Source organism: Pecten maximus, chromosome 2 (genome assembly GCF_902652985.1).
Source record: "Pecten maximus chromosome 2, xPecMax1.1, whole genome shotgun sequence".
NCBI classification, from domain to species: Eukaryota; Metazoa; Mollusca; class Bivalvia; order Pectinida; family Pectinidae; genus Pecten; species Pecten maximus.
In genome coordinates this window covers 40,810,206-40,837,614 of record NC_047016.1, presented here as the reverse complement: position 1 = coordinate 40,837,614, position 27,409 = coordinate 40,810,206, and the positions used below count along the sequence as shown (strand labels likewise).

Genomic DNA, 27,409 nt, shown 5'->3' with positions numbered 1-27,409 from the left:
GGGTTCAAATCCATTCATAACTTTATGACTAGTAGCGATTTAAAGGAATTACCTCTATTTCCCCTATTGGGCCCCGCCCCTTTGGCCCCTCAGGGGTCAGAGTTACCATTTATGCAAAATCTGTTCCCATTCTGCCAAGGATGTTTCTGGCCAAATTTGGTCAAAATCCAATAAGAACTTTATGACTAGTAGCGATTTGAAGCAAATGTTGACGGACGGACAGACGGACGGACGGACGGACGGAAGCCGGACGCCGCGCCATGGCATAAGCTCACCGGACCTTCGGTCCAGGTGAGCTAAAAATATATTTCCTATCCTAAAGAGGAGTACCTCTTGGGATAACAGATTCATTATGACTAATGTAATGACATTCAAATTCAATAAACGGATTGCCTTATCTCTATTTGTAACCAAGAAAATATGATCGCAATAGCTATAAAGACAAAACAGAAAACGATTTTATATAATTTGTTTTTACCAATTTATTACGACAGAATAAAATGAACACAGCAATATTTGCAATAGAGGTGGGGTATGAATTACACAAGTCCTCCAATGGGCTCCATGTCAAAAGGTGATCACATAGATATGCCTCTGACAGCCCATCTCATCTCTATTATTCACAGAATAGCCTTGATAACAACACACAGTCCAGGACACTTGTAGATGTCTAATTTCCACAGAACACAAATTTGTTTCATTAATTTTAAAGGATGTACCATAATGATCAAATCGGTTTCATTAACACTAAAGGACATAATCATATTAATTGGAGCAAGATATTTTTTTGTTTTGTTTGAATATTGTATATATTGATTCAATTCAATATGTATCTAAAATCTTCCGACTGCAAACTTGTATTTCAGGATTTGGTAAAGATGAAGACTTCAGATTTTTACCTAATAAAGTACCTTACTATAAATATGGTTACCTCCTAGTGAAAAAGTCGAATAAGTGATAGCTTGCTGGGGGGGGGGGGGGGGGGGGGGGGAATCATCCCCTGCAGGTGCCAAATGTGACCCTTAACCCTTTTTGCCCTTTACTTATGACCATCTGAATGTTATGGGGTAAAAGTTGATGTTTTGTTACTACTTTTGAGAGGTTCTTAAGATATGTATTTACTTTGGAACAGGACATGTCCGACGGACATCAGTAACACTATATAGTCCCCACACCTAAAATGGCAAAGTCCTAGTTAAACCTTCATTATCTTAACAAGTGATCTGTATACCATCAAATGATTGCAATTAAAGAAGTCACTTAGAAGATTCTGGTGTAGATGTAGAAAAAATATGGAGGTAGCTTTTCAGCATTGATGTTACTGGAAAAGGGATGCCATAATTTGTCCACATTTAAGTACATATATGTATGTAAAATACTAAGAATTAAACCTTAATAAATTAAGTTAATCACAACCATTCATTGTGTTAAGTGATAAAACGTCATCATTCCTGCCATACATGTGAATCTAGAAACCTCAAATTCTATTTATTAGAATAACATTTTGCAGCCATTGAAGTAACTAATCACAGCTACAACAAAGATACTTGGATAACTTTCACATTGGTGTTTGATATAGACAACAATGCAACAATCATATCACTATGAATGCCATAAAGTTCAGCACATAAATAGAATACCTACATGATAATCTGATACAGGTATTGTAAAACTGTCTGTTGCAAGTGTTTGGTGATTGCTGGTCGTAATTTAAAATAAATCATTTATTTGAGATCTAATATCTTTCCATTGCGTAGTGTCAAGACAGAAATGGAAAGTATTGCAATGGGGGCACATTTTTTTTTTTCTTTTTTTTTTCAGTATTTAATTCAAGAAGAAACCCCTCTGATTCTGCATGAGGCCACATACCATTTCCTTCTTATTATAACAAGGAGTGGGGAACATTGGATGGGCCTATAAAATAGTCAGCTTAGTGCTTTGAGGACATCATTTGGCATCTATTTCTTATCAACTCATTATATAACACAAATTTTTAACCGAAATCCTGTTTTCAAATGATAATCAAAATCATTTTCCTATTAACATCCATTTTCCTGGAGAAGTTTTGCTGTAACTTCACTAATAACTTTCCATGCTAAGTTGATATCATCATTGTTGGTTTTGGAACTACAGATTGCCAACCTAAGGAAGTATGTGCCCTTGACACTGGATGGAACAATGCTTATCCTACCATCATCATTGATCGCCTTGAGAAGTTTTTCATTGCGGTCATTGGTTCCCTGCAACACAATACATATTGTAAATTGATATTTACTCAAAAGATATTTCCAGGATAACAGCAGACAGCACTTGAGGAAAATATAGAGGATGGTTAACATTTTCCAATGAATATATCACAGGCGTCTTCTTCTGGTTAGTATTAATAGAAAAAATATTAGCGCCTACTCCTACTATGTTGAAATAGTAAGAGTAGGGGGCTAATATTTTTCTATTACAATGATATTAACCAGAAGCAGATGACTCAATATATACTATAGTTATCTGCAAATAAACCCCCATCTTCATTTTTACAGAAACATCAATTCTGAGGTTGTTCACAGGTAAGTTCTGCTCTCATAACATTAATACTAAAAACCTTTTAAACTAGGGAACAGTGTATTTGATTGTTTGAGGATAATACACTATTTCACAAGTAGTAATACTAATTACTATTTTTCTGTGTATATTATTGTATAAAATTTCTCATTCAGTTTATGTAGGGAAGTAATCAACCAATCATTCTAAGTGGGGCACCATAATGATTTCACATCCTCTATACTGCAAGATTACAATCATTGTTCTCTATTCATTGGGTGCAGAGAAAGAAAGTGAACCCCTGGAGTATAAGGAGGACATTTTATTCCTTTTGTTTATATTGACTTTGATTGGAAGGACTTGAGAAAATACAGGGTACAAAAATACTGGAAGCAATGCTGTTTAAGAAATAGTGATAACTGTAAACTTCAACATTGAAAATACAAAGTGATCAGATTTAAAAAGTGTTCAAACATAGGCAGATTTGAACAGCCTATACCATCATCAGATAGTGGGCACAAAAAGAACAAAATTCATTAAATGTGTGGACAAAATGTGCAAAACCAACCTTCAACCTGAAGCAGACGAGGCCCATTACAACTTCACCAAAGATCTCAAATCTGTCGTCTGCCTTCACTAATTTCTCAAAATCATGGGCAAGCTGGACATCCTGAAAATATATGGTGGGGTGGTTTTCAAAAGAAAGTTTTGAATGAAATAAAATGGTGATCTTATAAAAACTCAAATCAGATACATAAAGCCTAATACGTGTTAAATTTAGTCAGTTCTAAAAACTATACAGATATATTATTAAGACAACTCAGTACCCCAGTACCCCACTGGATGTGAAACTACATGCCAATGATGCACAGATGATAAATTTGTGCAGGATCTAATTAACACACTGATAATTGTTTAACAATTCTATTGTATTTAATCATTCAATAATAACATTTGGTGGTATGAAAGAAAATGTGAATAAATTATGGAAAATCACTAATTTAAGTTGATAATATCTTAAGTTGACATCTGAATGATATAAAATCATGTGAAAATGGTGTATAAAATTTTGTACCGAAGGCAAACGACTGAAAAAAATTGATCATATATCAACCTGGTATCTATTTATGTGAAATAAGAAAACACTAACTTTTCGTATATATTCTTGTAAACCTTTCAGACCATAGGCCCTGATAACAAACCACAGTTTGAGAGATCTGAAGCGCCGTCCCAGTGGAATCTGCCAATGCTGAAATGAAATTGATCAGTTTGAATAATGTCAGATCACCAAACAATGGGTTTCAGGTACTCTTTGTAAAGAGATTACTGTGGGGCAGAACAATATTCAAATTATAATATAATGAAGATCACCAAATGAATATGTTGCTTTAGAATTAAACACAACTACATGTATATGTTATGATGTTTAAGTCTTCTAAATCTAAAAGATGTTAAAATATAACTGAGATCTACAGACAAGCGGCAATAACTCTTACCAGTATCAACAATTCCAAAAGGCTATATGCTATATCAGATCTGTCAAAAAAAAAATCAATGGGCTCAACCTAAATGTGAAATATGGAAAATATCCTTCCAGTATTTCTCAAGAAATAGTGTAGGATTTTTAAACAAGAGGCCCATGGGGCCTGTATCGCTCACCTGGTTGGATTAGACCAAATGTCAAAGTAATGTTCATATTCAATTTGTTTTATTTGTAAATCTCAAACAATGCTATATATGGTTATAGTGTGGGAATCCGAACTGCTTTAAAGATTAATGAAGTCCAGACTCTCTAAGGTCTGAAAGACCTCAAGAATTGTTTTTAGAACATGCACCCATCACTTTATGACTAGTAGTGATTTAAAGGAATTACCTCTATTTCCCCTAGTGGGCCCCACCCCTTTGGCCCCTTTGGGGTCAGAGTCACCATTTATACAAAATCTGTTCCCCTTCCCCCAAGGATGTTTCTGACCAAATTGGGTTCAAATCCATTCATAACTTAATAACTAGAAGCGATTTAAAGGAATGACCTCTATTTCCCCTATTGGGCCCCGCCCCTTTGGCCCCTCTGGGGTCAGAGCCACCATTTATGCAAAATCTGTTCCCCTTCCCCCAAGGATGTTTCTGACTAAATTGGGTTCAAATCCATTCATAACTTTATGACTATTAGCGATTTAATGGAATTACCTCTATTTCCCCTATTGGGCCCCGCCCCTTTGGCCCCTCCGGGGTCAGAGCCACCATTTATGCAAAATCTGTTCCCATTTCCCCCAAGGATGTTTCTGACCAAATTTGGTTCTAATCCTTTCATAACTTTATGACTAGTAGCGATTTAAAGGAATTACCTCTATTTCCCATATTGGGCCCCGCCCCTTTGGCCCCTCGGGGGTCAGAGTCACCATTTATGCAAAATCTGTTCCCCTTCCCCCAAGGATGTTTCTGACCAAATTGGGTTCAGATCCATTCATAACTTTATGACTAGTAGCGATTTAAAGGAATTACCTCTATTTCCCCTATTGGGCCCCGCCCCTTTGGCCCCGCCCCTTTGGCCCCTCGGGGGTCAGAGTCACCATTTATGCAAAATCTGTTCCCCTTCTGCCAAGGATGTTTCTGGCCAAATTTGGTCAAAATCTAATAAGAACTTTTTGACTAGTAGCGATTTGAAGCAAATGTTGACGGACGACGGACGCTGCGCCATGACATAAGCTCACCGGACCTTCGGTCCAGGTGAGCTAAAAAGACTGACGGCAGATGGATGGCAGACCATGGACCATGTATGATGAATAGGCAACACACCACAGACATAGGGTCATTTCAATAGCCCACCATCAAAATGACAGGTATATAAATGCAGCAAGTCATTGACATCATATACAGTAAACACTAATTTTGGCATACCCAAACTCGGATAAGCAAAAAGATGAATACCGGTAAGCACATTTATAATGCTTGCAATATAAAACAATGTAAATAAAGTGTAATTAGGATAATAAAGAATAAGCGAAATGCTTTCAGCACAAAAAGCACTGAAATAAGATTACATAAAAAGTATAACAATGCATAATTAAAACTATATGACATATCCAATCCTGTCAGCTTCATCAGATGGATGCTTCAACTACATGTACATAATATATCTATCACATAATTGGCCTTTCTGCCATGTCATAGGGCCATGTCATACGACCATGTCATAGGGCCATGTCATACGACCATGTCATAGGGCCATGTCATACGGCCATGTCCTAAATATCATAAGACACATGTGTAATAACACTATTCTGATGTCACAATAAATATGTGATGTCATAATGAATATTTGACATTGCATGATTGTCTGGATTAACGGAAACGTAAATAATTCCTATCTGAGCCCGATTTCGCTTGTCTTATAAAGCAACAAAAATTGAAAGTTTTTTGCTTATATTCTCATAAATAGTAGTTATGTGATGAATAGAATCTTACACTTGTGGCTATGTCATATGAAATTTATTAAACTCGTGGCATATCAAATTATTGATTAATTTCAAGGTGAAATTTTTGGCATATCAAATTATTGAACAAGTTTAATAAATTTCATTTGACATAGCCACTCATGTAAGATCCTCTATATATTATATACCGGGTATGATATGTTTGACACTAGACATTAAGGCTTCTTAACTTAATTTCTCAATAAGTTAATGGGGCACACTACCGTAAAATCTTATGACCACAAAAACTAAATAACATTGACCATATGTGTTACACAAATTACATACACAATAAAACATACCCTATAGTCCGGCATTTTGCCCTGGTTTTCATGTTTGAGGTACAGAGGGTCCACATTGAAAGCATCACTGATCAGAGAGCTATCCTGTACCCTAAATACCAAAACAAGCATATAGACAGAGAAATGTATGAATTGATAAGTTGTGGGTATAATGATTAAGAAGTGTAGAGTGGATACTGTTAACATCAAACCATGATTACTGTATACAGCTGGACAGGGCCAACAGAAGGCTGAAAAACACAGTGATTCACAGTAACTAAAACAGCAATACATCCATAAGACCAGAGGACACAAAAAGGGCAATAACTGTGTATGTGAGGCCGTAATCAGGCTAGAATAAAGGGCAATAACTGTGTATGTGAGATCTATTGAGGGGTTGAGGATGCTATAAGATCACAATTGAGAAGTGTAGGGGTGCTATGGGATCACAAATGGAGAGGGATGGGGGTTACAAATAGATCACAAATGGAGAGGGGATGGGGGTTACAAATAGATCACAAATGGAGAGGGGATGGGGGTTACAAATAGATCACAAATAGAGAGGGGATGGGGGTTACAAATAGATCACAAATAGAGAGGGGATGGGGGTTACAAAGATATCACAAAAGGAGAGGGGGTGGGGGTTACAAAGAGATCACAAATGGAGAGGGGGTGGGGGTCACAAATAGATCACAAATGGAGAGGGGGTGGGGGTTACAAAGATATCACAAAAGGAGAGGGGGTGGGGGTTACAAAGAGATCACAAATGGAGAGGGGGTGGGGGTCACAAATAGATCACAAATGGAGAGGGGGTGGGGGTTACAAAGAGATCACAAATGGAGAGGGGGTGGGGGTTACAAAGAGATCACAAATGGAGAGGGGGTGGGGGTTACAAAGAGATCACAAATGGAGAGGGGGTGGGGGGTTACAAAGAGATCACAAATGGAGAGGGGGTGGGGGTTACAAAGAGATCACAAATGGAGAGGGGATGGGGGTCACAAAGAGATCACAATTGGAGAGGGGGTGGGGTCACAAAGAGATCACAAATGGAGAGGGGGTGGGGGTTACAAAGAGATCAGAAACGGAGAGGGGATGGGGGTCACAAAGAGATCACAAACGGAGAGGGGATGGGGGTCACAAAGAGATCACAAATGGAGAGGGGGTGGGGTTACAAAGAGATCACAAAAGGAGAGGGGGTGGGGGTTACAAAGAGATCACAAATGGAGAGGGGGTGGGGGTTACAAAGAGATCACAAATGGAGAGGGGACAGGTGCTATGAGAATACAAACGGAGAGGGGGTGGGGGTTACAAAGAGATCACAAACGGAGAGGGGATGGGGGTCACAAAGAGATCACAAATGGAGAGGGGATGGGGGTCACAAAGAGATCACAAACGGAGAGGGGATGGGGGTTACAAAGAGATCACAAACGGAGAGGGGATGGGGGTCACAAAGAGATCACAAATGGAGAGGGGATGGGGGTCACAAAGAGATCACAAATGGAGAGGGGGTGGGGGTTACAAAGAGATCACAAACGGAGAGGGGGTGGGGGTTACAAAGAGATCACAAATGGAGAGGGGGTGGGGGTTACAAAGAGATCACAAACGGAGAGGGGATGGGGGTCACAAAGAGATCACAATTGGAGAGGGGGTGGGGTTACAAAGAGATCACAAATGGAGAGGGGACAGGTGCTATGAGAATACAAATGGAGAGGGGGTGGGGGTTACAAAGAGATCACAAATGGAGAGGGGGTGGGGGTTACAAAGAGATCACAAACGGAGAGGGGACGGGGGTCACAAAGATATCACAAAAGGAGAGGGGTTGGGGTGCCATCGGATGACAAATAGAGAGGGATGGGGGTTACAAAGAGATGACAAATGGAGAGGGGACAGAGGTGCTATGAGAATACAAATGGAGAGGGGGTGGGGTTACAATGAGATCACAAATTGAGGAGATGGAGGTTCTGTGAAAATCTCATGTCTGATATCACTAAATTCAGTACTCTGGGAAGTAAGCACTCTTTAGATTCTACACATCAGAAATGTAGTATACTATAGTATTGGGCAATATGAATCTGAATGTCAGTTTCATTGTAATTTTAAAATTTAACATGATCTTTTAACAATGGCAGACATATCTGTATTATGTAGCCTTTGTGATGAGGCTATTGTATAATGAAGCAAAATAATCATTACAAACCCATGCCTTCTGTTGAAAATATGTTTTAAATCCATTCTTACCTTATTTCTAATTAGACTATATAATTATATACATATATATATATAGATAATGTATACATACCATAATGTAGAACAATCAAAGTTCACTTTCAGCCATTTATGTGGGTTGAAATTGAAAGACATTGCATACTGTAAACAAAGAGAACAAGTTCAGATGTCAATGTGAAAGATGGAGGTCAAAATTCATCATTTATCACCAAAGTGTTAGGACTAACTGTTGGCTGTATCATACAAACTAAAACCTCTGTGATTAGGACTAACTGTTGGCTGTATCATACAAACTAAAACCTCTGTGGTTAGGACTAACTGTTGGCTGTATCATACAAACTAAAACCTCTGTGGTTAGGACTAACTGTTGGCTGTATTGTACAAACTAAAACCTCTGTGGTTAGGACTAACTGTTGGCTGTATTGTACAAACTAAAACCTCTGTGGTTAGGACTAACTGTTGACTGTATCATACAAACTAAAACCTCTGTGGTTAGGACTAACTGTTGACTGTATTGTACAAACTAAAACCTCTGTGGTTAGGACTAACTGTTGACTGTATCATACAAACTAAAACCTCTGTGGTTAGGACTAACTGTTGACTGTATCATACAAACTAAAACCTCGGTGGTTAGGACTAACTGTTGACTGTATCATACAAACTAAAACCTCTGTGGTTAGGACTAACTGTTGACTGTATCATACAAACTAAAACCTCTGTGGTTAGGACTAACTGTTGGCTGTATTGTACTAACTAAAACCTCTGTGGTTAGGACTAACTGTTGACTGTATCATACAAACTAAAACCTCTGTGGTTAGGACTAACTGTTGACTGTATCATACAAACTAAAACCTCTGTGGTTAGGACTAACTGTTGGCTGTATTATACAAACTAAAACCTCTGTGGTTAGGACTAACTGTTGGCTGTGGTTAGGACTAACTGTTGGATGTGGTTAGGACTAACTGTTGGCTGTATTATACAAACTAAAACCTCTGTGGTTAGGACTAACTGTTGGATGTGGTTAGGACTAACTGTTGGCTGTATTATACTAACTAAAACCTCTGTGGAAAAGACTAACTTTAGTTAGTACTAACATACTAACTGAAACCTCTGTTGCTAGCTAATACCCTTCCAATGATATGAATAATGTTAAATGAATGCCCCCACCAACTCAATATTAATTTTCTGTGACACATATAATAATGAAGTCATAAAAGTTACCTCAACACCATTCAACAATGGTCGAAACTCAGGACAGATGAAAGAACTGCCAGCGTATGCTGCGTCAATGTGCATCCATATTCCCTCTTTCTGACCTGACCATGTATAAACCAAACAGAACATATCTAACAATACTACAAGGCTAGAATGAAAAACAAGAGGCCCATGGGGCCTGTATCGCTCACCTGGTTGGATTAGACCAAATGTCGAAATAATGTTCATATTCAATTTGTTTTATTTGTAAAACTCTAACAATGCTATATATGGTTATAGTGTGGGAATCCGAACTGCTTTAAAGATTAATGAAGTCCAGACTCTCTAAGGTCTGAAAGACCTCAAGAATTGTTTATAGAACATGCATTCATCACTTTATGACAAGTAGCGATTTAAAGAAATTACCTCTATTTCACCTATTGGGCCCCGCCCTTTGGCCATTCGGGGGTCAGAGTCACCATTTATGCAAAATCTGTTCCCCTGTTTCTGACCAAATTGGGTTCAAATCCATTCATAACTTGATGACTAATAGCGATTCAAAGGAATTACCTCTATTTCCCTCACTGGGCCCCGCCCTTTTGGCCCCTTTTAGGTCAGAGCCACCATTTATGCAAAATCTGTTCCCCTTCCCCCAAGGATGTTTCGGACCAAATTGGGTTCAAATCCATTCATAACTATATGACAAGTAGCGATTCAAAGGAATTACCTCTACTTCCCCCACTGGGTCCCGCTCTTTTTGCCCCTTTAGGGTCAGAGTCACCGTTTATGCAAAATCTGTTCCCCTTCCCCCAAGGATGTTTCTGATCAAATTGGGTTCAAATCCATTCATAACTTTATGACTAGTAGCGATTCAAAGGAATTACCTCTATTTCCCCCACTGGGCCACGCCCTTTTGGCCCCTCGGGGGTCATAGCCACCATTTGTGCAAAATCTCTTCCCCTTCCCCCAAGGATGTTTCTGACCAAATTGGGTTGAAATCCATTCATAACTTTATGACTAGTAGTGATTTAAAGGAATTACCTCAATTTCCCCTATTGGACCCCGCCCCTTTGGCCCCTCAGGGGTCAGAGCCACCATTTATGCAAAATCTCTTCCCCTTCCCCCAAGGATGTTACTGACCAAATTGGGTTCAAATCCATTCATAACTTTATGACTAGTAGAGATTTAGAGGAATTACCTCTATTTCCCATATTTGGCCCCGCCCCTTTGGCCCCTCGGGGGTCAGAATCACCATTTATGCAAAATCTGTTTCCCTTCCCCCAAGGATGTTTCTGACCAAATTGGGTTGAAATCCATTCATAACTTTATGACTAGTAGTGATTTAAAGGAATTACCTCTATTTCCCCTATTGGGCCCCGCCCCTTTGGCCCCTCGGGGGTCAGAGCCACCATTTATGCAAAATCTCTTCCCTTCCCCCAAGGATGTTTCTGACCAAATTGGGTTCAAATCCATTCATAACTTTATGACTAGTAGAGATTTAGAGGAATTACCTCTATTTCCCATATTTGGCCCCGCCCCTTTGGCCCCTCGGGGGTCAGAGCCACCATTGATGCAAAATCTGTTCCCCTTCTCCCAAGGATGTTTCTGACCATATTGGGTTGAAATCCATTCATAACTTTATGACTAGTAGCGATTTAAAGGAATTACCTCTATTTCCCCTATTGGGCCCCGCCCCTTTGGCCCCTCAGGGGTCAGAGTCACCATTTATGCAAAATCTGTTCCCATTCTGCCAAGGATGTTTCTGGCCAAATTTGGTGAAAATCCAATAAGAGCTTGATGACTAGTAGCGATTTGAAGCAAATGTTGACGGACGGACGGACGACGGACGCCGCGCCATGGCATAAGCTCACCGGACCTTTGGTCCAGGTGAGCTAAAAACTATATCATACATTAAAATGAAAACCACAACCGATTTTTTTGGAATGCATATGTTCATTAACACAGCGATATATTCTGAATATATTTCTAAGTACATTTTCTTTTATTGTTATCAAAATATATTACACTTCTCTTGATTGACACATTGAGAAAGCTTAATTTCCGACAAAGACGGTCATATAACATTATGACTGATTTACAATGTAGTCAAAGTAACAAAAAAATATCTTATAGAAATCATGCCAAAAAGATGAATGTTGAAGAGTTGAATACAATAATTTGATGAAATAGTTAAATATGAAATGAACTGCTATTTATTTCCCCTATGCATTTATTTCAAACCGTATTAACAAGAATGGTCATTCTGATATAGATTTCCAGTAAAATATTGGAAAGCATTGGAATATGGCACAATTCTAATGCTAGATGTATTTTTCATTTTTTTTTCTTCATGTTTTTCAAAGAGAAATAGTTACACATTTCAACAAAGACATTTCTTGCTCACTAATTCTGAAATCTACTTACTGTAGTTAAACACTATTTAGCAGGAATATATCTAGAGAATATAATTACTGGTAAATGAATTCATGTTTGTCTAAGATTTCGATTAAAGAGTACATGAATAATAATCTGAGTAGTTAGACCATGACCACCAATTAAAGATTTAAATCATGAACTTAGAATCAAGAAAAGAAAATAAGACTTACACACTGGTCCACATTCCAACACGTTATCAAACGCACAGGACAGAGTGGTTCCCAGGGTGGCGCACAGCTGTGGGGAACATCAGATTGTCATACACATATATTTACATTTGGTGTGGCAATGCCCTTATATATTACTAGTAAATCCCTACCAAAAGCAGCTTCATCTATGAGAGTATAACTGAAGTTGCACTGACGGTAGAAAGCGGGAAATTTGAATTTTGGAAGATTTTTTTCATATTTTTTTATTTTTGCGATTCATTAATAGAACGTAAATATAAGCGATAAACTGCCTAGATGCGGCAGACCTACTGGTATAACTGCCACATGTGTCACAGACAAACAATCATGGTGCGCTAGCGTGCACCATTCAGTTTGTCTGTGACACATGTGGCAGTTATACCAGTAGGTCTGCCGCATCTAGGCAGTTTATTGCTTAAATAAATGTATTGGCAATAAGCCCATACCTGGTAATAAGTCAATGTCTGTTAACAAGCCCATGTCTGGTTATAAGCCTATGTCTGGCAATAAGCCTGTGACTAGTAATAAGTCGATGTGACTGGTAATAAGTCTATGCCTGGTAATAAGTCTATGCCTGGTAATAAACCTGTGACTGGTAATTAGTCTATGTCTGGTAATAAGCCTGTGACTGGTAATTAGTCTATGTCTGGTAATAAGTCTATGTCTGGTAATAAGCCTGTGACTGGTAATTAGTCTATGTCTGGTAATAAGTCTATGTCTGGTAATAAACCTGTGACTGGTAATAAGTCTATGTCTGGTAATAAGTCTATGTCTGGTAATAAGCCTGTGACTGGTAATTAGTATATGTCTGGTAATAAGTCTATGTCTGGTAATAAGCCTGTGACTGGTAATAAACCTGTGACTGGTAATTAGTCTATGTCTGGTAATAAGCCTGTGACTGGTAATTAGTCTATGTCTGGTAATAAGCCTGTGACTGGAAATTAGTTTATGTCTGGTAATAAGTCTATGCCTGGTAATTAGTCTATGTCTGGTAAGAAGCCTGTGACTGGTAATTAGTCTATGTCTGGTAATAAGCCTGTGACTGGTAATAACTATGTGTCTGGTAATAAGCCTAGATAGGATAGAAACAATTCCTTATCAATACAATGTAATTGTTTTTATACAGGTAGGACAAATAACAGTTATCGTATTATTATAAAACAATGCAAAATGGTTATGTTTTTCATTTCTGTTTAAAGCTCTAAACTAGTTGTGTGTATTCAAGGGCAGTAGCTCACTTAATTATTATTTTATCTGAACTTAAGTCGATTATTCATTTTATGCAGTTAGATCTCTTATAACGAACAGCCATTTTGATGCTGGACATGTAATTTTATTGATTTATTTTGTTGGTTTTTTTTAAAACAAACTATAGTATTTTTTTGCTTGTTTTTCTGAAACAGACTAGTCTGAGAATTTTTCTGGGAACTAAATTTGTTTACATCATTGACACATTTTCGTAGGAAAAATGGAAAATAAAATTCTCACAAGGTAATTAAGCATCTGTTTCTATTTTTTGCGAATCTTGTTAAAATTCATTCGCAAAAAAAGACAGGGGCGTCCTTATTAGACGAGGTGCCCTTAATAGGGAATATAAGGTACATGTACATGTATCAGTTGTTAATTTTCTATCTGAACTTGTTAAAGCCACAGGGGCTTGACACGTTCCTATAACTCAAAATGAAAAATTCATCCCAGGGTCCAATCCCTAGACCACTTAATGTCATAACAACTTAAAAAGTGATCAAATTATCAGACCCTGGGGTTTGGTTTGGTTTGGTTTATTTTGTTTAACGTCCTATTAAGAGCTAAGGTCAATTAAGGACGGCCTCCCGTGCGTGGGACATGCATTCGTGAGTGAGTGAGTGCGTATGTGTGTTTTGGGAGGCTGCGGTATGTTCGTGTTAAGTCTCCTTGTGATAGGCCGGAACTTTTGCGGATTTATAGTGCTACCTCACTGAAGCATACTGCCGAAGACACCCAGCAGGACACCCCACCCAGTCACATTATACTGACAACGGGCAAACCAGTCGTCCCACTCCTAATATGCTGAGCACTAAGCAGGAGTAGCAACTACCATTTTTAATGACTCTGGTATGTCTCGGCCAGGGGACAGAACCCAAAGCCTTCCTCACAGGGGCGAACGCTCAACTGAAGTCCAAAAGTGAGGCATTGTCAAGGGAGACATTAGGAAGAAGAAAGTTGTTAAGAAAGAAGAGAAAAGTTAAGATCCCAAATTTAGTCGCCTCTTACGATCATGCAATGGGGGCAGCAGGTACAATTCTTACGCCCTACCTGTAGGGTTTAGACCCTGGGGTTAATTTTTCATTCTGGGTCATAGGAAGGTGTCAAGCCCCTGTGGTTTTCATGGGGTGTCAATATTGTACATACATAAAATGGAATGAGACCTGCTGCTCGGTCCCTTTCGATTGCTTGCTGTAGAGTGGTCCCCCTTAGTGAACCCTTCTCATCCGTTTCCAATTTCTTCATTGTGACAGCTCCTATAAGGCCAGCCCTTTCTACGGATGAGTGGGCCTGGAACATAAAATGTTATAATGAAAACCAAGCAATAAGCCTTGGACAAAAGTTATCAGACTGTCTACAAAGCGCAGTAAACCGGGCTAAAAAACACAACTTTAGTATTCAACATTTTGCTACCCCATGTGGTCGTCACATATGGAATCCTATGCAGATAATCATCTTTAAGTTCTGGTCACTTACCACGGGTAATGCCCTAATTTTTTCATAGTTATAGTCAATTTATACTCATTAAACAGGGATTTCTTCTTTAGTATAATGGGTTCAAGATACATGTATAATGATGCATGAGCCTTAACCATACATTTTTTTCCCATAAATATAATTTTATGAGTTTAAAACACTGTTTTTCTCAGTCAATGTATGTAAATAATGATAAACAGAGAAAGTCAAATGGAGCCACATGGGTGCAACTGACAAGTCCACAAAGAGTTCTGCTTACAAGCGGTAACATATGCATTCATGTACGATCTACTGAATTGTATTGATTTAGGTATTTACAAAACCTGGTTGCCAACACTTTTAATTTTCGTAAATTAAGGGAAAGTCTTGAAGGTTCTACGATGTAGTTGCCAAGCGTAATATTTTCAAAAAATACATCGTATTAATGAAAGTGGTGAGACCCCATTATCACACAAAATCAATGGTAGATTGTACTCCATTGGTGATGATTGCAGTATATTATAAAACATTTACTTACTTGATCCGAGCAGTAGGCGACAAGTTTTGACAGGACAGCTCCATCGTCATGGTGACCATCTCCAGATTTGTTGTGCTGGCGTAGGGTCTTTGTACGGGCTGACAGTAGGGTGACTAGTGTGGCCTCACTGGCTGTACCCTGTAACCATTCAACACCATAGGCACAATTAAGATGAAATGATCTCCATGTCATAGATATCTGCATGACCATTTAATGGCAAAACTTTTACAAATTGTAATTTTTTTTTTTATTTTACAACAATTACAAAACAGGCTATACCAACTTATACATTAATAATTTTTTTTTAAAAATTTTTGTTGGCCCGAATGGAAGTGTGCGTGAGCGGTCTTACTGTAGGAGGCCATCAGAGTACCATGTGGTCAGACTAGGACCCTTTTAACATCTGATCTGGGATCTGGGATCTTCAGCTCAGGTGAAGAGCGTGCGAGATAGCAATGTGTGTAATCCAACCACCCATGTAGTACACAATGAATAGGTGTTTTTTCTGAGGGCTTTTTGGGGCCTGTTAATGGGCCCAATTCCCAATTAGAATTATTTCATTTTAAAGCCAAATTCCCAAAATTTTCTGTTAACTCCTGAAAAAAACTTTCCCAATTCATCAATTTTCTTCCCAAAAGAGACAAAAAGACCCCTCCCAAACCAGTGAGGAAAAGCCCTGGGTGTATTAAATATTAACACCTTTTCTAAATTAATTCTGTTAAATCAGAGTAAATACTGATGATATTGTATTTCACAGAACAGCAAACCATTGTCACATCATACTTCTGATCATGAGTGATGATAATAATCAGGATTCCGTGTTCCTAGCAACTAGTGAAGAAGTATGAAAGAAAATTAAAAACAGAATCCAAATAAAAAAAAAACAAAAACAAAAGGAAACAAGGTTTTGTGCATTATTTGACTACAAACCTCTATGACGCCACCTCCTTTCCCTCCAGAGGAGAAAAGAAAGGCTGGGGGAAGGTCCAACATCTTACCGAGCCAGTCTAAAACTACAACCTCCAACTCTGTGCATGCTGGACTTGATGCCTGTTAACACAACATTACCAGTAACTCGTTATCTCAAGGTTAATACAAGTCAGATAATCATAAAGATGGTGATGAGTTTTACAGCAGATTTCAAGGAGGATAAACTATTTCTGTTACAGAAAAATGACATTAACATTTAGTGTTTCATGTTTGTTTTTTTAATGAGTGTTTTGAGGCATTATATGCCCAAATTTGTGTTGATTAGAAGAAAAACACAATTTACTGAATTCCATTCAAGTGGTTCATATTGTGTCTGGAGATGTAAATTGTGTACAAAATTCTTTGCTAACTATTGACAAAGAATTAAAAACATTATGACATCAAAGAGAAATAAAAGACCAATTTCAAAAGGTATTGTGCGAGCGGCATTCTCAATATATCAGTGTTCAAGATTTCCTCATCCCTAAATGTATACATTTTGTTGACTTCATCAATAACTGGAGAATTTCATTGAAGTTATGGCTGAGAATGAAAAACAAAGGGCAATAACTCAGTCAACAAGGCAAACAAGGAAGGGCAATAACTCTGTTAACAAGGGAAACAAGGAAGGGCAATAACTCTGTCAATAAGGGAAACAAGAAAGGGCAATAACACTGTCAACAAGGGAAACAAGGAAGGGCAATAACTCTGTCAACAAGAGAAACAAGGAAGGGCAATTACTCTGTCAATTAGGGATACAAGAAAGGGCAATAACTCAGTCAATAAGGGAAACAAGAAAGGGCAATAACACTGTCAACAAGGGAAACAAGGAAGGGCAGTAACTCTGCCAATAATTAAGGGAAACAAGAAAGGGCAATAACTCTGTCAACAAGGGAAACAAGGAAGGGCAATAACTCTGTCAACAAGGGAAACAAGGAAGGGCAATAACTATGTTAACAAGGGAAACAAGGAAAGGCAATAACTCTGTCAATAAGGGAAACAAGAAAGGGCAATAACTCTGTCAATAAGGGAAACAAGAAAGGGCAATAACACTGTCAAAAAGGGAAACAAGGAAGGGCAGTAACTCTGTCAATAATTAAGGGAAACAAGAAAGGGCAATAACTCTGTCAACAAGGGAAACAAGGAAGGGCAATAACTCTGTCAACAAGGGAAACAAGGAAGGGCAATAACTCTGTTAATAAGGGAAACAAGGAAGGGCAATAACTCTGTCAATAAGGGACACAAGAAAGGGCAATAACTCTGTCAATAAGGGGATCAAGAAAAGGCAATAACTCTGTTAATAAGGAGAACAAGAAAGGGCAATAACTGTCAATAAGGGGACCAAGGAGTGACAATAACTGTCAATAAGGGAAACAAGGAAGGGCAATAACTCTGTCAACAAGGGAAACAAGGAAGGGCAATAACTCTGTCAATAAGGGATACAATAAAGGGCAATAACTCAGTCAATAAGGGAAACAAGGAAGGGCAATAACTCTGTCAATAAGGGAAACAATGAAGGGCAATAACTCAGTCAATAAGGGATACAATAAAGGGCAATAACTCAGTCAATAAGGGAAACAAGGAAGGGCAATAACTCTGTCAATAAGGGGACCACGGATGGGGGATAACTCTGTTAATAATGGCACCAATGAAGTGCAGTCAAGTGCAGTCAATGAGGGAACCAAAGAAATCCTTTATGTATTTTGAAAGAACACTGATTGCAATTTTATTTTGTATGATTGTATTTCCTGATTTGTAACTTACCCAGGTGAAACCTATACACCCAATGCCATCTGAGAGGATGTCAGCTATAATAGCAGGGTAGGAATTGGCAGTCGGAAAAAAGGAATGGAACTGTGGTGAGTGCCAGTGGGTCACCTGTGGAGGAAAATATATGTCATAGATCATAGCAACTTACCAACCTGGCTTTTTGCACAGAAAAAAATCGAATTACCAGTACAGGAAAATGGAAGAGACACAAGCTTCAAAAACATATCACTGGTATGGGTTTTAAGTAGCAGTTTGTCAAGAAGAGATCTAAAAATGTGTTTTTCTTGAGCATGTTAATCTTTATCATGAGCAATCTCTGCGATGGAAGTTTCAACAGCCTGGCAAACTAAGTCTAGCAATTACTGGTGACAAAGTATTTTTTGTTCTATTACTTTATTTAATCACAAATAAGTTCCTGTCCAAAAATAAGTCCCCTTCTTCATTCGGAAGAATCTGTTAACATTATTTGTATATGCTTTTTTTTTAAATGAATATATGCAAATAAGCAGAGTACAATGTATATGTAATAAACTAAATGTGTATCACAAATAAGTCATTCCCAAAAATTCTACCATGTGTAGGGGGCTTATTTACAGATAGGCACAGTAGTGTTGGCCTTGAGTTCAGAGCTCCCAGGTTCAAGTCCCATCCTGGTCTCTATACTTACTCCAGGCATGATGACTCTTTCAATATCGGTGAAAATATCATCCCAGTTATCTGGGTCATCGGGAGCATGGTCTGGGATAAGTTCTCTGAGATATCCCGGGGCGACGGTGGGGAATGGACGACGCTCTCGTATATTTTCCAAGTAATCAGCCACATAGTCCACCATTTCCTTCCCTCTCTTTCGGAACTCCTCCACGTCCATAGTGTGTATTTGTCCTAACTGAGAATATCCTGCAATTTAATGATAAATATGTATTAACAGTATTTAGTCTATCAGTACCAAGAGATCTGAGAAGGATCTTGGTGTCGACCATCACACAATCTCTATCAGTAGTGTATGTCAGTAACGAGAGATCTGAGAGGGATCTTGGTGCCCACCATCATGTGATCTCCATTAGTAGTGTATGTTTGTCACAAAAGATCTGAAAGGGATCTTGGTGTCACCATCATACGATCTCTAGTCAGTAGTGTATATTATTAAGAGATCTGAGAGGGATCTTGGTGCCCACCAGTAACAAAAGAGCGGAGAGGGATCTTGGTGCCCACCTTCAAATGACCTACATTTGTATATTATTAACAACAGAGGTCAAAGTATGAATTGAAACTTGTACATGATCCTAAATATAACCCTATAGATATTGTTATGTAATATACTTTTTGAGTATTGTTACGTAGTGTTCGGCCAATGATCAAAGACAATCAAAAATTTGTCCAAAAAGAAAAAAAAAGAAAGAAAATAACCCAATCATCAATGATGATTACTACTTTGAAAAGACAATTTATCAGAAATTTCTGGAAAAGTGTGTAAATTTTCGGCTTCGTTCATTTTTGTAATGTTACTGAACCAAAAATTAGTTCATCTTATATTTTACAGATATATTCATTGGCCCTTTACAAATGATTAAGGAGATTTAAATATATTAACAACAATTAATGGCTTTGTGTTCAGTATTGAAAATTTATTCATACAAAGACGTGTAATAAAAGTACTTAGATGTTCATAAATTTTCTATAAAAGGGCAGTTGTGTGCCAGAAACCCGATTACATGTATAATTAATTGATATTCGATTGATTTTGAGTTTCCAATTATCCATTCTGAAAGTTAAACTGATTCCCATCACTACCATTATGTAACACGATATAATGATTAGTCATGTATCAATGGAGTTGTCCATATGAAAATCAATATAAAAAAAAATATGAAATGTCAAAAAATTAATCAAAAAAATTTCCAATTTCAAGGTTGAGTAAAATTGATTAAATGACTGCTGAGTTTTGGCCATTTTATAGGAAAACCTGTTTACAGTGACCAAGATTTACAGTAACCAAAATCTATTTTGACCAAACAGAAACCCAGCATCATGTTACCATGGCAACAGTTTTGACCACCTAATATGGCAAATGATGGAAGGGTTGTGGCCCTTTGTAGAAAATCTTGTTTATAGCACAGGTTCTGGTTAGTATTAATAGATAAAAAAAAATATAAGCCCTTCTCCTACTATATAGTATGAGTAGGGTCTAATATTTTTTGCTATTAATATAAACCAGAAGCAGACGCCTGTGTTTATAGTAACCAGTGGCAACCAAAGTATATTGCAAGATCCTTTATATTTGTATGAAGTTTCATCAGAATTCATTCACAATGCGTCACAAGTCACATCGGAAAAGGATTGAATCAAAATATTGCCATTTCACATATTTCATACCCATGTTGGGCTGAAGGGACACATAATTGTAATCAATAATGTTGAAAAGGCTGTGAGTTGGAAATCAGCTACAGGTCGATCACCATTACACACACAAATGTAACATTAGGATTACTGCTTTTTTGATGGATAAAATCTTAACAAGAGGATAAGCAATAGAGCAGTCTACTAGCTGTATCATCACTGGGTCAGAGGAAAACCTAAGCTGTTACTGTATAACACATCCAAGGAAGTGGGGACTTGCCTAGATATATATCCCCCACACCCTCACCAATAAAATGAATCTGAATAAACCAAGATCAAGATAGCATGTACACAACCAGTTTTATTTCAGAAGTGGTCAAGTTTGACCTTTGACCTTTAACCTTAACCTATGACCACCAAAATCGAGGCAGGTGTAGAATTTAATGCATACAGTGATGTGATATGAATTTAATGAACTAAATCCGCACCGGGGTTCACGAGTTATCATGTACACAAGCTTTTCATTTAAAAGTTGTCCTGTGTGACCTTTGACCCTCAACTTTGATTGGTGACCACCAAAATCTAATCAGGTGTAGACCTTGATAGTGTTATGCTATGGTGTGATTGTGAATAAAATCTGTCCAGGGGTTTATGAGATATGACATTTACACACAGTTTTCATGGACGTCTACACATGCCACATCTGACATTAAATGAGTACTTTACAGTGAAACGATTGAAACGAAATCATATCGTTGTAATTAATGCGGTCACAAAATATACATAATGTTTTGAATCCACAAAATACATATTCAATCAAAATTATACTGTTTATGTCTTAATCAACATAGCTATCAACAGTGTTAAGTAGATAAATTGATAATTTGGTTTTAAAATGTTCAAAATTGACATTAATGTTCCAGACTGAGAAAAACTGGCTTAGTTCATATTAGCCTGAGTTTCCTCTGGCCCTAACACCATGTCTGGTGTAAGCATTACTCCAATTATATTTGAGGTTTACACGACAGGGAAACTTTTGACAGGCTGTCATGTAACATATACGTATAGGAGTAGTGTAAGCATATGGTGTAGGGCAAGAGGAAACTCGGGCTAAGTTCATATCAAGCACCCCCTTCCCCTACATGAAAATCACTAGGAAATAATTGTTGAACTAATTTAAACTTCCTCAAAATGTTATTTTAATTATGGTTATGGTTTAGATATTTTTTTAAGATTTATTCTACACACACTATTATATGTGTCGAAACACACCTACGTGTACACGTTATCAATTTTACAAGCACCTGTAGCTGGACGTTGAGCACGAGCTCGTTGACCAGCGGATGTAAATTCGTTAAACAAATAAATACACGCATAAACTCCAAATGCCCCGCCTTCTCACTCACCCTCAAGTCCTGCGACGTCACGTCCTAAGGGTCGAACAGAATCAGAACCAACCTTACTTTCGTTGGTTAATATAAATTATTTCAATCCTTGCACAAAATGGTAACTATTACTAATCCTTTAAGAATGGGTCGGCTTATAAAACTTGCCCAGCATTTACAGGTACTGTATATAGACGAGGTTTTCTTTGCCTACACTTACCACCTAGATCCAGATGTATTCGCTTCACATGTGACCACGACAAATATAGATTGTGGGGGAAAACAACAGTGTCGGGCCTATTCAGTCACAATCAATAGACACCATTGCTGCGCCTATTGAGAATGGTCTGCGACACAAGCTCAGCTCCGTGTTGTACACTGTAACGAAAAACGTCATAGCACGTTTAATTAACAGTCCACCTTTTACGACAACAAACAGAATCGTGTTGTTCACACTAACGTTGAAGTCAGATCTATTTCCGAGCTGGTATCACGATAGCACAGCACCGAGTCGATAATATTTAGTGTTAGTGCTGATGACTGGTTAGCATAACGATTATTCGATGATTATTCAATGCATGAAAACGCTTAGTAAATATTTTCGTAGCGTGCTGAATATTTCTAAATAATTCATCACTTTCCTAAACCATATGTTTACATCTGATCGCTTGTACGCTAAAAATGAAGGCCATACTATATTTACGTCGTTGTTTGAAACACTGTCAAGTTGACTTTGTGATGTTACGTTTTCGGACGACGGTTAATGCCCTGTGCGACATTACGCCACTTAGCTCAATGTTGAAGATATTGATTAATCAATGTCTATATGAGGTTAGCTTAATAAACCTCGAATAAAAAACAAATTAACACAAGATGATTACACTAGGTTGCACTTAATTAGCATATGTCAATCGCTTGGTTTTTTGTTCCTGACCATTCCTGGTAATTCTTAGAGCTTTTTAGTTGAAAAGTCGAAAGGCCGTGCTATCGAGAGTAAAATCAAATCAAATAAATATATGTGAATTTGAACCAATTTCCCTCGAAAGCATTTGAGCTGAAGCAATATGTCAGAACAGACGAATTTTACCGATCTCGAACAAGCTCTAAAATACTTTCAAGCAACGCGTTGGATGCCATCCTGCTACATTTAGAATGTTGTAGTGAGTGGCAATTTAGGGACATTAACAGCTTAATCTGAACCTCTAACATTATTACAGCTAACGATAATTACAGATACAACTGTGTAACGACAGTTTTGTTAATGTCAACCTTGGTGTCGGGACAGTGGTGTTTTCCTTGTTGCAAGACTTAAACTCGTTTGCCAGTGGCAATAGACTGGCAAGTCCTGGAGTCGAGCCTTACAACACAAAATCTGGAACTTGCTTGAACCTGTGATAGTCGAATGACAACTGTCTTTACACTCGCATCACCGAATAACGAATAGTCGTGAAGGCTCTATCATTGCACTCTTTTTGATTTAAACATATTTTAGTTGCTTCAAAAGCATACAGGATTAGGCAAAAATTATAACAACATTACTAAGGCCTATATACAATACGATTTGAGAAATAGCATAATATCATCGCAATGAATACCATTTTTTACAAATAATTCAAAAAAGATGTATATCATATCATATTACCGAAACCTTTGGCTGGACTTTAAATAATTTTGCACAATTCTAAAAATGTTCGTGTTTACATCTACTGGCAGATATTCATTCCCTTTGAGCAGTAAGTCTAAATCAGTGACAACCTCCAGATTTAAATTTTCTAAGTTAGAGAAAAGGGTACGTCTTTTCTTGGCAAAGGAAACATTTTCGAAAGATCGTAAACAGTTTCGATCCGTCGTTTGTGCTTAAGATAAACATTTTTCCAAATCATATATATATACCAAACTGTCCAATTTTATTACGTACAATATTCATGGCGCCAGTTTTGATTGTTCAGTTGAACAATAGGCCTATATGATGAGATGGGCTGCACATTTGTTATTAAAACATCGTGATAGATGGCGGTATGCAAATTTGGCATTACAACGGATACATTTATATATGAAAAAAAAACGGTCTGAGTAAAATTGATGGCGGTATGCGAGTTTGGCGGTTTGACGGGTGGCATTATAACGGGACTAATATATATATATCATTTTTAACGATCCCCTGTGCCTTGCGTAACTGTGTACCAAAAGAGAAGACAGAACGGAACGGAAAAGATACGGATATTCAATATACATTAGTCTAAGATTGATTTAGTACTTTCTGAGTAGAAGAAGCATGACGCGATTCACAGTTCTGTATAGTCCACATTAGTCGCCTCTTGGCATCAAGCGGAAAACAAACGGTCTTATGCTTGGTTTCTGACTGACAAACCAATGATCGAGATATAGTTGTCAGCCATATTGTCAGATTGTAGCGTGGAGCTGTAGGGAACAGACGAGTGTGTCTGTCTGTAATCCTTTTTTATGGATCTCGCGTAGTTAATCGTAGTCGATCTGTTTGGACAAATGTCATCAACAATTGTCTGTATGCATGACCAATTGACAATGTGATACCAGGCTTTGTTTTGACATAATGTCAGTTTTCTTGTCTTTCTCGCGACAGAGTAATTGTCGTCGCAATCGTATAACACATAGAGTACAACCATCTTTATATTCTGTTTAATTTCACGGTATATCAAGCATGTATAGGTTTTGTGCTATCAACTTGTCTTTATTTCTACAATCAATAAAACATATTTTAGGGATGGACAAGTAAAATATTCCTATCTAAAATTTGATATGATATAGAATATTTATTCTCGCTTTCGTTTGCATGTAAAACGATTGCAGCTTAGTGAAATCCTCGACTTTAGTCTGCTTCACAGTGATTTGTGCGCTTCTAACGACACATACACCTTTACATGTAGGTTACACTAAAGTCGATGTTAACATATATGTTATTCTATATGGAAAATCTGTCATATATACCACAGGCATCTGCTTCTGGTAAGTATTGATAGAAATTTTTTTTATTAGACCCCACTCATTCTATATCAACGTCAATACTAACCTGAATCTGACACCTGTGCATATAAACAAACGCATTTGTTGTTTTCCATCTTCGTTGTTGTTGTTGTTGTTGTTATTGTTGTTGATTAAGTTATAATTAAGGCTGTGTGAACCAATGATATCCTAAGTGTTAGATAAAACTTTGTCGTTACAGATTGCTAAATGTTAAAACCTTCGAATGTTGATTACCTTTACCGCATAACGGTAAAAAGCAATCAACGATAGGATTTTGTATTGAATTGCTTGATGCGAGTCCGATACGAATCAACTCATAAACCTGACGCTGTACCAAGCTAAGCTCGATCGTGTTGTGTTTCAATTATGGTCTGGGAAATAAATATCACTTTAGATCGACAACAAAACAGGCCATTGATCTGTAACATATTGTCGATTAGCAGAGTGGGCGATGAACAAAGCTGACAGATACTTTCTATGCAAACAGCATAACACATCCTGATTCTAATGGAAACAAACACTTAACACGCTTGATTTCAATATTGATCCTATATACGGACTAACAGTATGTACGACTTACACGGTCACAGGTTCCTGTCCAATTGGGTGGTGGATGCATTGGGTGAGCTGTTGCCATGGTGCGGCGTCCGTCCTTCGTCCGTCAACATTTGCTTTAAATCGCTACTAGTCATTAAATTCAGAATGGATTTTGACCCAATTTTGGTTAAAAAGATCCTTGGGGGAAGGGGAACAGATTTGCATTAATGACGATTCTGGCCCCCAAGGGGAAAGTGGGGCGGGGTCCAATAGAGGTAAAACAGGTACAATGTAATTTCTTTAAATCACTGCTAGTAAAAACGTTACTGATGGATTTGAAACCAATTTCGTCAGAAAGGTCCTTGGGGGAAGGGGAACACATCTTGCGGGGTCCAATAGGGGAAATTTAGTTGGCCCGAAGGGCCGATGAGTTTATGCAATGGCGCGACGTTTAATAGTCGTCTGTTGTCTGTCAAGATTTGATTTAAATCGCTACTAGGCAAAAAAGTCCTAAAAGTCCTGGATGGATTTGAACTAAATTTGGCCTGAACAATCATTCGGGGGTGGTGAACAGATATTGCAAAAATGCTTGCTACTTGTATTTTTGAAACCGTTGAAACCCCCACCCTGTAACCATATACATGTATAGCATTGTGGGGCATCACTTGATAAAGCTATTTACGAATTGAACATGAACATTATTTTGATGCTTGGTCAATTCCAACCAGGTGAGCGATACAGGCCCTCTGAGCCTCTACAATCATGCACTATTTATACAGTTATCTATATATTAGTTTATCACTTTATCAGATTATCAGAATTAATTCAGTTCGTTTTTTGTTCATTACATGGTAACACTCCCTTACATTCAGTAAAAATGACATCCCATGTGTGATGTTCATCAGATTAAATTTCGGTTAAAATATATTTATATCTTTTTTTGCAATAAACAGTTTATTAAACACCAGGGCCTGGGTTGTCGTTACCGAATTTAAATCTAGCTCCCCAAAACGTCTGAAAATGTGCTTTAAATTCCACACACTTTGGTGGAAAATCGGGGATGAAAACAGCTACAGTGGAATTTCTTTAACTCTAACCCGGAACACTCGAATACACCGCTTTACTCGAAGTATTTCGTCATTTCCAACCGAATTCTCTCTTTATCCTAGTAAAAATAACTCGGAAAACTCGAAAAACTCGGATAATACGAAGTAAAAATTTGGTCCAAACAAAAACAATCCTACTTGAAATGATCGAATAACTCGAAGTATCGTTTCCCGATATTTTTCAACATCAAATTTCCGTTTGTAATACTGAAGGTATCGGCACTACAAACCTATCGATTATTATATGCTATTACAAATGTTTAATAAATTAATTAAAACAAATTGTCTGTGGAATCTTATAACAACAACGCTCGGTGATAAAAAGTACTGTTTTAATTACATCAGGTAATTTCCTAAGGCAGTCGCCGATCAATAAATGATTTTTTTTGTCTCTAACTCGGATCTAAATTGTCATTTTAATACTGAAAAATATATGAAATATTGTAATTATGCATTATTGATTGAACATTTTATTACATAATAAACAAAATTCAATAATTTTATAAAGACTTTAGTTATTGTACTCGCATTGTGATTATACACAAGTTCCTATGTCCCGAGATCAGAAATTTTGATGGACGGACCAACAACAGACCCTAAATATTATGACAGATATCTGTCTGTCAAAATGTCTAACGTTTGGCGTTGGGCCAGAGGAAACTCGGACGTATCAGAAGCACACATTGCGCGTGAAAACGTTACAGTAAAACCTACCTGCTCCGATGAAAGTT

At 37.7% G+C, this 27,409-nt stretch overlaps 1 protein-coding gene across 3 annotated transcripts; it reads right to left on the bottom strand.

Annotated features, from left to right (window-relative positions):
- Positions 1–1,784: 1,784 nt before the first annotated feature.
- On the bottom strand, positions 1,785–27,409 carry LOC117322087 (aromatic-L-amino-acid decarboxylase-like). 3 transcript variants are annotated; one of them, XM_033876833.1, is made up of 14 exons: positions 27,393–27,409; positions 22,253–22,410; positions 18,978–19,207; positions 18,305–18,418; positions 16,502–16,621; positions 15,572–15,709; positions 14,725–14,868; positions 12,316–12,382; positions 9,737–9,831; positions 8,589–8,656; positions 6,311–6,401; positions 3,686–3,784; positions 3,104–3,205; positions 1,785–2,240 (listed from the first exon to the last, which is right to left on the bottom strand). In XM_033876833.1, the coding sequence occupies exons 3-14, from the start codon at positions 19,176–19,178 to the stop codon at positions 2,040–2,042; spliced, it is 1,440 nt and encodes a 479-aa protein (XP_033732724.1). In that variant the 5' UTR covers positions 19,179–19,207; positions 22,253–22,410; positions 27,393–27,409; the 3' UTR covers positions 1,785–2,039. The 3 variants fall into 3 exon arrangements, with proteins under 3 accessions (XP_033732724.1, XP_033732723.1, XP_033732725.1); XM_033876832.1 differs by lacking the exon at positions 27,393–27,409 and having other exon boundaries at positions 22,253–22,503; XM_033876834.1 differs by lacking the exon at positions 27,393–27,409 and having other exon boundaries at positions 22,054–22,253.